Source organism: Lissotriton helveticus, chromosome 1_1 (assembly GCF_964261635.1).
Source record: "Lissotriton helveticus chromosome 1_1, aLisHel1.1, whole genome shotgun sequence".
In the NCBI taxonomy this organism is placed as follows: Eukaryota; Metazoa; Chordata; class Amphibia; order Caudata; family Salamandridae; genus Lissotriton; species Lissotriton helveticus.
In genome coordinates, this window is record NC_136057.1 from 848368187 (window position 1) to 848381048 (window position 12862).

Here is a 12862-nt window from a genome sequence, read left to right on the forward strand (position 1 = left end):
ACAGCTCTAACTCCATGGAGATTTGCTGAAATTACTTAATAACTGTAGCCCTCCCTAGCAGTTTTTTTCCCCCTACAAGTTGATCGGAATTTGTTGGCAGTCAAAACTGTGGGAGGGTGCACAAAGATGTAAAAAATGTGGATACTGATCCGTGCATTCTTTGGAAATCACTACTGCAATTGGTTTGTGCATTAATTAAGGATGTGGTTTAAAACATGACAACTAAATTCCTGTCCCTGGCCGGTATTTGGGTAGCTCACTGTGAGTTTTCTGTTATTGCATCCAGACTATATTCCCAATTTTACCATTAGAAGATGAGCAAAAAAAATGAAAAAATGTTTCAATTAGGGAAGGCATAATCTGAGAGGGAGCAGCAATCGATGCTCCTTTTTACCCTTCTGATCCAGTTCCAAAATCCGTGCAGAAAAAAATGTTCTCAAAAAGCCTCAGAATATCCATTGCCTTACAAGTGGCCGCTTGTGACTGCAGTTGACATTACTATAACAATGCTTTATGGGGGACTGAACTGAACCTGTGATCTCTTGATGATGAACTTAATCATGCAGTGAGCACATTACCCCACGGGACTGTCAGTCTAGCTGTAAATATCTCCTAAACACATATTAACACTTTACTTTTGTTTTCCTAACTTCACTAAAATTAAGAAAATTGCAAACGTTGCCTGCACTCCTTGTGCACAGGTTCATTCACACAGGTGAACCACACCTGAAAATCAGTGAGGCCACTTCTGCTCAGGCCCTCTGCCCCTGTTCAATCTGCATACATTATTGTGCCCGTATCTTGCCTAAGTCACCTTTGTTATATTAATGGGTAGTGGACCTCTGGCCCTGTTGGTGGAAGGGGGTGCAACAGAGGCCCACCTGCCTATAGCTCTAGGCCACCAGAATGGCCACTCAGACCCCACTGAATGCTGGCCCCCACTGAGCGCTGGTGACCTCTGAACAGCACAGAGAGATCCCAGATCGACCACCATGCTCCAAAAAAGTGGCCCACAGCTGCAGCCTAGATACCGGCCCATCGCACATTTCCTGCCTGACCAATCTGACCCTGGTGATGAGGGCCATTCCAATGGGATGGAGTGCAAGAATCTGCCCCTTCATTGCAAGTGGATAATGGTTACTCAAAATGTATAAATTCGATATTTTATGGGTTGAAATTAGCCATGAAAGGATCTCCCCATTCCGCCCTTGACGTCCTTTTTAGGGCTCGCCTAAGCCATCGCGTTGCCGATGCTTGGCGAGATATTAAGTAGGGGCTTTCAAAAGTGCTCCCAAAGTGTGTATCTGGTACAGTGCATGTGCGCCGGGCGCACGCACCATTTGTCTGCCTGCTGATCACTTTCGCGGCCGCTTTGATGTTCCCAGTGAGCTGCGCGGCCACTGAGAACATGAAATCGACCGCGAAAGTGATCACCATTTGCCATCCGAAGCCCTCACTTTACTGCTTTGCTTGTTAACTGAGAAATGCATTAGCCTAGAGCAAACGTATCTAGTTTATTGCTCTGCCATAGCTTTGTTTTAAGAACCAGAAAACAGCCTAGTCTATGTAAGTGAACCACTTGGGTCCTGGCTGATGTAAGGGGCTGCCGAGCTAAAGCGTCTGTTTTCCCTATCTATAGGTAAGTATTGTGCTTGTTTTCCCAGTATGTTACCACCAGCTGCTTTAGTACCACGGTCTCACGCTTCCTGTGCTCGCAAACTCCCGTCATTGGTGACCTCATATGCTTGCAAAGATCATCTGACGTGTAACGCCCTGCACTCAGGGTATTAGTTAGATCTGCTGCAGTAAGGGCATTGCTGGAATACGTTTTGCGTTAGCTGGCTGGCCTGTCCAGCTGGACTGCAGCTGCTTTTCTTGACCACCTGACCAACCGCACACTTGTAAAGTGCCAGAAACACACATGGTTAGCTAGGCAGCTTTGCCACCGTTTGAAATTTTACACAACGTTGCCCCCAATTCAATCATGGTCTAGCTCACATTTTTAGGAGCCGTGTGACTTCTCCCTTTTGCAGGCTACTCAGTAATACTTGTGATTAGCCGAGAGAGTGAGTGCGCGTGTGCGCGTCCAGTTCAACTTCTCCATCTGAGGTGGCCTTCCCTAATTGCAACTTTCAGCGTTTTTTCCAAATACACATCTTAATACCCCACATAACTTCACTGAAGGCATTCAGGTCAAGCTAGGAAAGGTATTTAGGCAGAGGAGAGTGTTACATTTAAAAATATCCCCTCCTTAATTATGAATACCTTTTCAGGCCTGCTGCATTCTGTGCCACGTGCATGTAACGTCTGGGTGCAATTCACATGCAACTGAAAGAGTTGGGTGCCATGATGGGACCATGCTCTTCTCGGTTTATATTGCCTTTTACTCTGTTGCTGTTTCATAGCTAGGGTCACTGGAATAATACTATTTCGAGATGCGGGGATTTTGCACATAAATCAAGTCTTGAATGATTTGCAGATTTTAACAAAAAATGCTTTTTAGCTCAAACTGGTACTTAAGAGGTGAAAACTGCCCAGACACTGTTAACGTGTGTAAAACAAATATGGTGCTTTATGCCATATTATTTGAAATTCTCCCATACTTTAGCCAGCCATGCCACATATGTCTTCCCTTTTTGCGCAATTGGAGGGGGCCTGCTCATAGATGCCCATGTGAGCAACTAATTTTATAATTTGAAATAATATACCACGTTTTTCAATGTTATTCTATCTATCGCCCTCACTCTATCGCCATCACTCTTATCTATCTATCGCCGACACTCTATCTGTCTGTCTATCTATCGCCCTCACTCTATCTATCTATCGCCCTCACTCTATCTATCGCCCTCACTCTATCGATCGCCCTCACTCTATCTAGCTATCGCCCTCACTCTATCTATTTATCGCCCTCACTCTATCTATCTATCGCCCTCACTCTATCTATCGCCCTCACTCTATCTATCTATCGCCCTCACTCTATCTATCTATCGCCCTCACTCTATCTATCGCCCACACTCTATCTATTGCACTCACTCTGTCTATTGCCCTCACTCTGTCTATCGCCCTCACTCTGTCTATCGCCCTCACTCTGTCTATCGCCCTCACTCTGTCTATCGCCCTCACTCTGTCTATCGCCCTCACTCTGTCTATCGCCCTCACTCTGTCTATCGCCCTCACTCTGTCTATCGCCCTCACTCTGTCTATCGCCCTCACTCTGTCTATCGCCCTCACTCTGTCTATCGCCCTCACTCTGTCTATCGCCCTCACTCTGTCTATCGCCCTCACTCTGTCTATCGCCCTCACTCTGTCTATCGCCCTCACTCTGTCTATCGCCCTCACTCTGTCTATCGCCCTCACTCTATCTATCGCCCTCACTCTGTCTATCGCCCTCACTCTGTCTATCGCCCTCACTCTATCTATCTATCGCATCACCACAGCATCACTCAGCACCACCACAGCATCACTCAGGGGCACCACAACATCACTATGCACTACCATAGCATCACTGAACGCCACAGCATCACTCGTCGCCACCACAACATCACTCAGCGCCACCACAGCATCACTCAGCGCCACCACAGCATCAATCTGTGCAACCATTCAACAACAACTGGTTCAAATATGTTCTCTCAATGTTTCAAGCTTTATTACAAATGTCACAAAAAGATGTTAATATTTCATTTCTTTTCTTGGATTTTCGTCACAATAAAATACACTGAACATAATCTTCACAAAAGTTATTTACAAAAGTTTAAGCTATTGCCATTATAAATTACAATAACTTTTATTTAAGTATTAATTATTAAAAAAATTAAAAGCCATTGTTATTTGTAATATCAATACATCTAAGTCACGTAAATACAACACATATTGCATTACAAGTGCTATAGGTGTCACATTTACGAAAGGTAAAACTATTGGCATTGTAAATGGCAACGCTATTAATTTTTCTATTTCAAAATCAAGACATAAATAAAACATTTGTCATTTACAATACCAATAGCTCAAACTTTCCTAATGCGAGACCTATTGCATTGCAAATGCTTGTTTTCCTTGCAGCCTCCCATCTGCCTGGGTCTCCTTCATAGTGGAAAGTACAGCAGGTTGGTGCCTAATAGTAGACTTGTATAAACTATATGGATGAGACCTCATGCTCGTTAATCTGATTTAGGTCCTATCCTCCATAATGTAAGCAGATTAGCAATGTCCAGCAGATCCCCCGAATAGTGACTTAAATGTCCAAATCTGGTAACCAAGCAATCAGTTTTTTATAAAGTGCAACTACTCACCCGTAAGGGTCTCAAGGCGCTACAGCAATGCCACTAGCTGTTTCGTTGAATTCGAGTGAGGGTTAGGATAGAGAGGGACGTTCTTCACTTAGGCTACAATGTTGCACCCATGTATGGTCACTAAGATGTTGGCATAGGAAAATATAATTCCCTCCCCGATTTGCTGTCTGCATGATCTAGGTTTTGGTTACTGCACAGTATGCCTCTGGTCCCAGAGACTCAATGCACACTGGAGTATGTGGCAAATAAGCTTTGTCAAGTCTCCAAATCATTTAAAGGGTCCATTTTTTAGGGGGGCGTGCAAAACACGGCACACCAACCTTTCTCTCTGTGAAATGATTCCTCTAAGCTCACTTTTCAGCCCTGCGGTGCTATCTGAGCCTTGTGGTTGAGACAGCTCTTTGCCTTCTGGCCTGCACCATATACCATTTGCAGTAGACTCACATAAGCCTTGAGTTTGTGTAGGAAAGTGCCCTTTCTGCATGGATGCCCCTAACATTTTTGCCAGATACCTGATGCAATTTGACTGTGTGTGCCCTGAGTTCCTGCCAATCCGGTTCCCAGGGGCTGTGTTCTTTTCCTAAACTGTACCATTGCTTCCTCAATTGGCACAACACTGGCCTACCTATAAATCCCTTTTAAGGGGTACCTAGGCTGCAGCGTGTATTATGCCACCATCAGAGACCTCTCACCACAAACATGCACCACTGCCTTTGCAGCCAGCGTGTTTTGGTGCAGCTAAAAGTGAAGAGTCTACATACCACACATCCATGTGTGCCATGCCTACCCAGCACTGCATGAGGCCTAGTTAAGTCACCCTTAAGGTAGGGTGCACTTTTTGAGGGCCTATCTGCATGAGCAGACAGATATTATAAGTGCTCAGTAAAGCCATCCTGTGTATATGGTCTGGAAACTGGGCACTACCAGTTTCCTAGCACCGTAATAGCTTCACTGAATCTTGGTATGTTTGGTTCAAACATCTCAGAATAATAAATCTGCACTGATTCCAGAGTCAGACGTATTATTTCCTGCACTCACAGGTCCCTTCTAGAGGTACCCCTGAACCAAACCAGCCTTTGATGATTTTCTGACTGGTAGCCATCAGCCTGCCACCACAAGACAAGAGTCTGACCCCCTGGGGTGGGAGCCTTTGCTCCTTGGGCCCAGAAACAAAACCTTTTCTGGGCGGAGGTGTTCACAACTCCCCCAGGTCAGGAAGAGCCGTCTGTGGCAGGGGAGCTTCGAAGGCCTTGCCACCGTTGCAAAGCGACCCCCGGCCTCTCCTGCTATCAGGAGCAGGCCCCCTTCCTGTCTCACCCCCTTTTTGGAACACAGGTGGGAAAAAGTAGACCAGCCCAGAAGGAGTGCCCACCTCTGCCAACCCCACCCCTCAGGTGGGAGAGTCGAGGTGCAGCCCACTCTTCAGCGCCAGCCATCTTGCAGATGGCAGACACCCTCCAATCGAGGATCGGGTTGGTGCTCACCCCCCCATGTGGGGTGAGCATCCTAAGGATGTAGTCACCCTAAGGACAGTAGCCCATTGGCTACTATATCAAGACCCCTAAAATGCCCCTTTCATACAGTATTTAGGGGGCAGCCCTGAACCCAGCAGCTAGATTCAACTCGACAAGAAGAAGGACCGAAGAGCAGTGCTGCAGAAGAAGAGGACAATGACAGCTGCCATGGCCCCAGCCCTACCAGCCTGTCTCCTGCTTCGGAACCCCTGCAAGCTGAAACCGGCGTGTCCTGCAGCCAGCAGCCTCCAAGAACCCTGGGGACCTGCCCTGCCTTCCCAACGGACTCTGATCTCCCGTGGACACCGGAATTGTACAGCAACAACCCAAGCCAGGACATCAGATCCAGCTGGATCCGCGAGTCCTCACCACTCTGCACCCGACGCCTACAGCCCGAGTCTGAGTGGCCCAACACCCCAGCAAGATCTCCCCAGCGAACCTGACCTGTGATCCAGCGTTGGACGACCTACACCAACCTTCTCCTCTACGTCTGCAGCCTCATCCTGAAGAGTCCTCCTGACCGCGACCAGAACCGGTGAGAAGAACCCTACACGAAAAGATACCCCTGCACCCGCAGCCCCTGAGTCCTGAGGTGCCTGACCAACAGTGTCCTGGTGTCCAGCAACTCTTCAACTTCATCCTCCAGACGTTGGTTCCTTTCATCCAGTCTTCTTGCTCCAGCCTGCAGTCCTTTTCCTCGACCGGCATCATCTATAGGAAAGCATTGGTCTACAAACAACTCTTAAGCACCACGCATCCAGCTGCCCTTGCACCGCTAGTGGTGTCGACATGGTAATAACCCCCTTTCCCTTACCTTAACCCCAGGAGCTTGCCTCTCAAGACCAAGTGGCCTGCCCTTCAGCAGCCCTCAACCGAGGTGACCCCTAGCTTTATTGGCTAACATTGGTGCCCTTCCAATGCCCCCGGCAGCCCTAGTGCCGCCCCCGGCAGCCCTCGTGCCACCGACGGCGCACCTTGACTTCCCGCATGAACCTTGGGGAACCTTGGTTCTACCACACAAACTCCATTCCTAAAACTGTTTATTTACCTGCAAAACTAAGACTTTGTTTTTCTCCACAGGACTGTATGGTGGGTTTTCTTTGAAAAATCTTTTAAGTTCTGAGCTTGTCTTGTACTGCAACAAAAGTAACTAAGTGTCTTCAACGATTTAACCTGCTTACTGATGTCCTGTGATGCTTAGACTTTGTGAATAGTTTGTTGAATGCAAAAGTAGAGAACTAACTGAAAAGTAATAAAAAAGTGATCTAAAGTAAGTCAAGTGTTCTAGCGAGCTTATAACCCATTTTCTCGACTGCAAAGGTAATTTCTATGTTCCTTCAAAACCAATGCACACTGTATTTGAAAAATAACATTGTATGAAAAGTTTCACTTACCTGCTACTGAGTAAATCTTGGTTCTGGTAAAAAAAAATAACAAAGTAACAATTGATCTGGATTCAGTCTTTGAGTGTGTGACCTCATTTCTTGCCTGAGTGTGTACAACAAATGCTTAACACTATCTGACTGCTCAACCATACTACCCCAAAAGAGACTAAATTTACTTTAGCCACTGCTATACCTCTGGGGATCCACTGGACTCTGTGCACACCATACCTTACTTTTGTATAGTATATACAGAGCCATCTTCCTACAGTTTGTTTAATCCTTTTTATTACCCTTCTCACGGAAGGTCACCGGTAAACTTTTATCCACCACCTCGGTGTATGCATGTCCTGCTGCAAGAAAGAACCATTGAAAATCCATGCAGTCCAGAGGAGGCAGTAGAGTGGACCTTCCAGGAGCTTTGATCTAGCCTGGCCAGCCTTCGCCCTGCTTTCAGTGTTTTGGAATGGGAGCTAGAGTTCAAAGTGGGACCACGGATAATGCTGCCATATTTTAACCTGGTTGGCTGCAAGGAAAGCCGTGAATTGTACCACAAATTTGTCAGAAACCATGACTTTATTGCTAGTAGCCATCTTCTTTCATACTCTGTATTCTACATTATGGCCCTAAAATTCAGATGTTGCTGTGCACTTGTTCTGAGAAAACTAGATTGCTGCAATAGCCTTTTTTGTTGGTCTTCCCTGTAGCGTTTCTGTGTCACATGCACCCTATCAATCTTCTTAGGAACACCCTAATGTTTTACTACTGTCACCAAGTTCACTTGTTTTCAAGCCATAAATAGACTATATCCTACCTACCTATTTCAGAGGTAGACAACTAGATATGTGTCTCCAGACAGTCTTTGCCTGACAATCTTAACCTTTGTCACTCCTAAAGGTTTTTTACATTTTTGTGATTCCGCTCATTCCGTTGGCTGTCCTAACTTAGGAAACAGTCACTTTCAGTCATTGTTGAACTTGGCCCTTTTTGCAGGGTCATCCCTGAACTTTTTGCCTTCCTCCTGGAATTTTTTTCTGACCTGGTGTTGGTGGTTTTAGGACTCTGGGCACTTTATCACTGCTGTCCAGTGTAAAGTGCATGTGCTCTCTATGGTAAAACATGGTAAGATTGGTCTACACCTCTTTGGCTTATTTAATTTACCTATCAGACCCTTGTAAAGTGATACCCAGGGCCAGTAAATTAAATGCTACTAGTGGGCTTACAGAGTTGCTTGTGCCACCCACCAAAGTAGACTTTCAAACCTGTCTCAGGCGCACAGTTTACTGCCGCTGTGATGTGGCACATAAAGTGGTTGCCACGTCTGTGACTCCCCTTTTACTACATATCAGTCACCCCTAAGGTAGGCCCTAGCTAGCCCTACGTGCAGGTCGCAATGTAGGAAAAGGTAGGAGATATGCCTTACCTGTGTGGCATGTCCTGGTATTGACAAACAGCCATTTTGCTTTCTCACTACTGTGAGGCTGCCCTCTCATAGGAATGCATAGGGACTTCCCTGATCAGTGTGTCAGTGGCAATTCCTGATCTGAGAGGAGTAGTATGATCAAATTTGGTATGTTTGAAATAGTGGTAATAAATGCTGCGTGATGGTGTATGCAGATTTATTGTCACTATTTTAGAAATGCCACTTTTAGAAGGGGGCATTTCTGTGTGCTGTGTACTGCTTGGGGCTTACTTGCGGCCGGTAGACTGCTGGACTGCCAGGAGATACCTCCACTGGGGATTGACCTGCTGTTCGCTGGGAAGGGGAATCTCCAGGACTTGCCCTCTGCTAGGAGACCTGGTGTGCTGGCCTGCCTGTGCCCAGCGCGATGTACTTTCTGGATCCAGCGCATGGTGAACGCTGGAAATTCACTCTGCTCTCCCCAAGTGCGTGTGGCGCGCTGCACAGGGTATGGAGAGTGCTTTCCCTTGCTGACCATCTTTTTATTGGGGGAAAGAGCGTGCCTAGCCTTCTGGTGGCTGGACAGAAAGCACAGGGTGAGCGCTCTAACTCGAGCCCAAGACGGGGGCTCCAACTGTAATGCGACCAGGAAGTCAGGCGTATGGCCTGACTGTGGGCGCTGCCGTCTTCCTGAGAAAAGGAGCCAATCCCGCAGGGACTTCCCTCCAGAGGCCGGAAGTCCGGCAAATCCACGCCTGATTGTGGCCGGGGCCCACAATACCAAGAGGAGCAAGGATCGATGGAGGGTTCGCTCAGTGTGTGCTCCTAACCAGAGGAAGCTGCGCCACCTCTGTCCTCCAGCCAGTGCAATCCAACCGGAGTCTTCCCCCTGCAAAGGAAGGTGAGCGGCAAGGACAGCACCACAAGTTGGCGGGCCGCTCCCGACATTCCATACTGGCACCAGTGGGGTACCTGGAGACCGGATAAGGCTAGGAGAGGTCCCGGTGAGCGAGGTCTGCAAGGCACACTGCTTGTGCCTGATTTCTGCTAGCTGCACCGGAAGGAAGCCCTGGTGACTGGGGCTGGGAGGGCACACTGTTGGTGCCGATTTTTGGTTGTATAGCTGCGCCGCCAGATCGCGGGCAGCTGCAACGTGGGGCACGTGCTTAGAGAGGACAAGGTTGAGTTGCACCCTCCTGTGAGGATGGTGCCCAGTAGTGAGTGCTGCATTGGCAGCAAGGAGAGCCCTGACTTTTGGGCAAAGGGCATTTGGGACCACCCAAGACGGGCCCCAGAGGAAGGCCAGTCGGCCTGGGGTTTGTCCCTTGTTTTGGTGGAGCGTAAGGCCCTAAGGTGATGTGTACACCGCAGGAGTGTTACTGTGGGGCACTGCTAGGTTAGGGTGTTTTGCCTAATATGTTTATGTCTAAGATGTGATGCATAATGTGTTTATGCTACCTGTAAGCTTACAAGTAGTTACTGGGTGTTTTCACTACTTATGAGTGGTGATATGATGACAGTGTCCCATTTGGCCCTGTAAGTGTATATATATAACCCCTGTATAGTAATACCTAGCACCAGCTGGCACAGTGTATATATCTGATTATAGTCTGATGTGTTCTATGGATAATATAAAGGCTATTTTTACATAACCTTGTGTGGAGTTTCCTTTGTGGTGTACCTAGTGTGTTTCTGCTGTGTGTGTGTGTTGCGCAAACGCTTTACACATTGCCTCTGGGATAAGCCTGACTGCTTGTGCCAAGGTAACAAGGGGGTGAGCAGTGGTTATCTTCAGTGTGTAACTCCCTTGCCCTGACTAGAGTGGTGGTGTCTGCCTGGCTTAGGCGCTTGCCCTAGCCAACCAGAAATCCATTTTCTAACCGTCATCTTTACTCTCTCACTCCTCTGCTTCCCTTAAATCCCTGTTGTAAATATGTATATGCTATGCTTGTCATGCCTGTGTATTCTCTCAATCAGTCATTAAATCAAACACACAAAAGAAGCCTGCTTAATGTTAGGGGGTACTGCATGGCTCTCTTCAGAACGTCGAAGGTTGGATGCCTTGGAGTATTCATTAATAGAGGAAACCGTAGTGCCGTCAGAAACCTACCCTGGTGGAGACCATTGGGTATGAAATTGGGTTATATTCAAGAAGGTCTGTCCTGTCTAATCAGCTTTCTCCCATGTCTGTACCATGAAGTGAGAGCACAACATATGGTCCTTTACTAAGGGTGAGTTGTGGAGGGAGGCCAAGAGAGAAGGGAGCGGAGGGTTGTGATTACCTTCAGCTGTTGATTCAGGGGAGCAACGAAGATTAAGGTCTAGATAGCAGGCTGTACATAGATGCTACTAGAGTTCGACGTTACTCAAGGTACGACTCGGATTGTTGGTAAATAGGCTAATAGAAGTACAAAAAGTCACATCATCTAAAACTGTACCCTGTTATAAAGGAGTAATGTTATGAAATCTTTTGGGGCAGTTGTTTAGTGTTGGAGGTGATGTTTGGAGGAGATGATGAAAGAACGTTCCATGACGAAATTCCCATCTATGGCGACAGCAGCAAGTACATATCTGGTTAGCGCACGCATTGATAACCATAATTATTATTGTAAAAAGAATCAATGATGTTTACTATGTTTTTTTTTTTTTTACTTTATGAAGCACCCAAGTGAAATTATGAATTATAATAAATGCATTTTAGGACATTTAAAAACAGTAGTATGGCAGGAGGTTGTACAATATTATTATATACATTTTGGTGGTAACTGGTGCATCTATCAGGGTATTGCCAAATGGTACTGGCAGTTCAAGATTGTTGTTTTGATAGTGGTTGTATTGTATTTTATTACTGTTCATTGTTTTGTGTACTAAGAACAATTGATAACAACATTGTGTGTTGGCCGGTGTGTAACAGCATGCTTCTGTTTTTTAGAAAGTTTATATGCCTTAATGACAACATAAACCACGTCCATAAGGATGCTCAGACAGTAAAGGCTGTGCTGCGAGACTTCTACGAGTCCATGTTCCCCATACAGTCTCAGTTTGAGCTGCCAAGAGAGTATCGGAACCGGTTTCTCCACATGCAGGACCTTCGTGAATGGTGAGATTATTCATTTTCGAATTTCGAATGTATCTATATTACCCCAATCATCTAATGTTTGATAACAGTGTACTGTAAAGCACTCTGATAACCTCGTGGATCATCGCGCTATAAAAAAACCTTATAAATAAAATATTGCTATGGTACTTTGTGAAGCATCTTTGCACTAGTCATATGAGTTGGAGAAAATCTGTGTCGATAGTTGAGAAAAAACAAATCACCCTGATATTGAGAATGCCTATTTCAACATGCAGAAGTAAAGGAAGTTTGTTTCTCAGTTACGCAGTTAAGTCATGAATCCTCATCCTCCAGGTGACCCATTGCGCTGAACTTTTCATACAGAAAACAGGAGTGCTGTGAATGTTTCTTCTTGCAGCGTATTAATCTTGAAAAAGGAAAGATTGGAGACCGACAATGGGTGTAGTCCCTCTTTTTTTAACTCTAAAGATAAGTCTACTGTACCTCAAAACTGATTACTTGTAATAATCCACATTTTTGTAAAGCGCACAATCACCCGTAAGGGTCTCTAGGCGCTGGGGGCCGTCGGGAAGATTAAGCAAGCTATTGCCCAGAGTTACATGGTGCTGGGCTAATCTGCTGCCGGTGCCAGAGATCGAACCGTGATCCCCAGATTCCGGACTCAGTCGCCCTAGCCGCGATGGAAGCTCATTAATTGCGAAATATTAGCCTTTAGGAAACTTTGCCATTAAATTGAGTATTAGCACATATGCTGCTTACAGCAAGCAGAGGTCTCTAGAATGTCAGAAAATTGAGGAAAGAAATTGTAGTTTTCATCACATGAGTGATCATCCGTTCCTTGCTGGATGAAGTGTCTATGAAATTGAAATGGCAGGATCAGATTATACTAGTGTGGTGATCCAGTACTCTAGTGTGTAATACCACTTTGGGTTTGAGAAGACTTCCAAGCTCAGGGCCACTAAGATTCTAAAATATTATTGTGATTAAAGCCAAAAGAAAATCACTTTTTTTGTCATAAAGATTTGGATGGTTTTGATGCCCATCAAGAAATCCATTACATGGTGACCAGCAGTTACACCACAATCCATTCTAAAATCAACCACAGTGCTGTTTGTTAAAGATGATACTGGAGTTGCTGATATCTTATAATGACTAAACCCAGGCATATGTTTAATAACAGGAGACTGATCAGGGCA

The 12862-nt window shown here is 46.0% G+C and overlaps 1 protein-coding gene across 1 annotated transcript in view; it reads left to right on the top strand.

Moving 5' to 3' along the window:
• Positions 1 to 12862, top strand: part of GNPTAB (N-acetylglucosamine-1-phosphate transferase subunits alpha and beta) — a 542239-nt gene that overhangs the window by 464712 nt on the left and 64665 nt on the right. The window contains exon 19 of the mRNA XM_078675067.1: positions 11520 to 11687. Coding sequence (XP_078531193.1) covers positions 11520 to 11687 — 168 coding nt within the window. The remainder of the gene's footprint in view (positions 1 to 11519; positions 11688 to 12862) is intronic.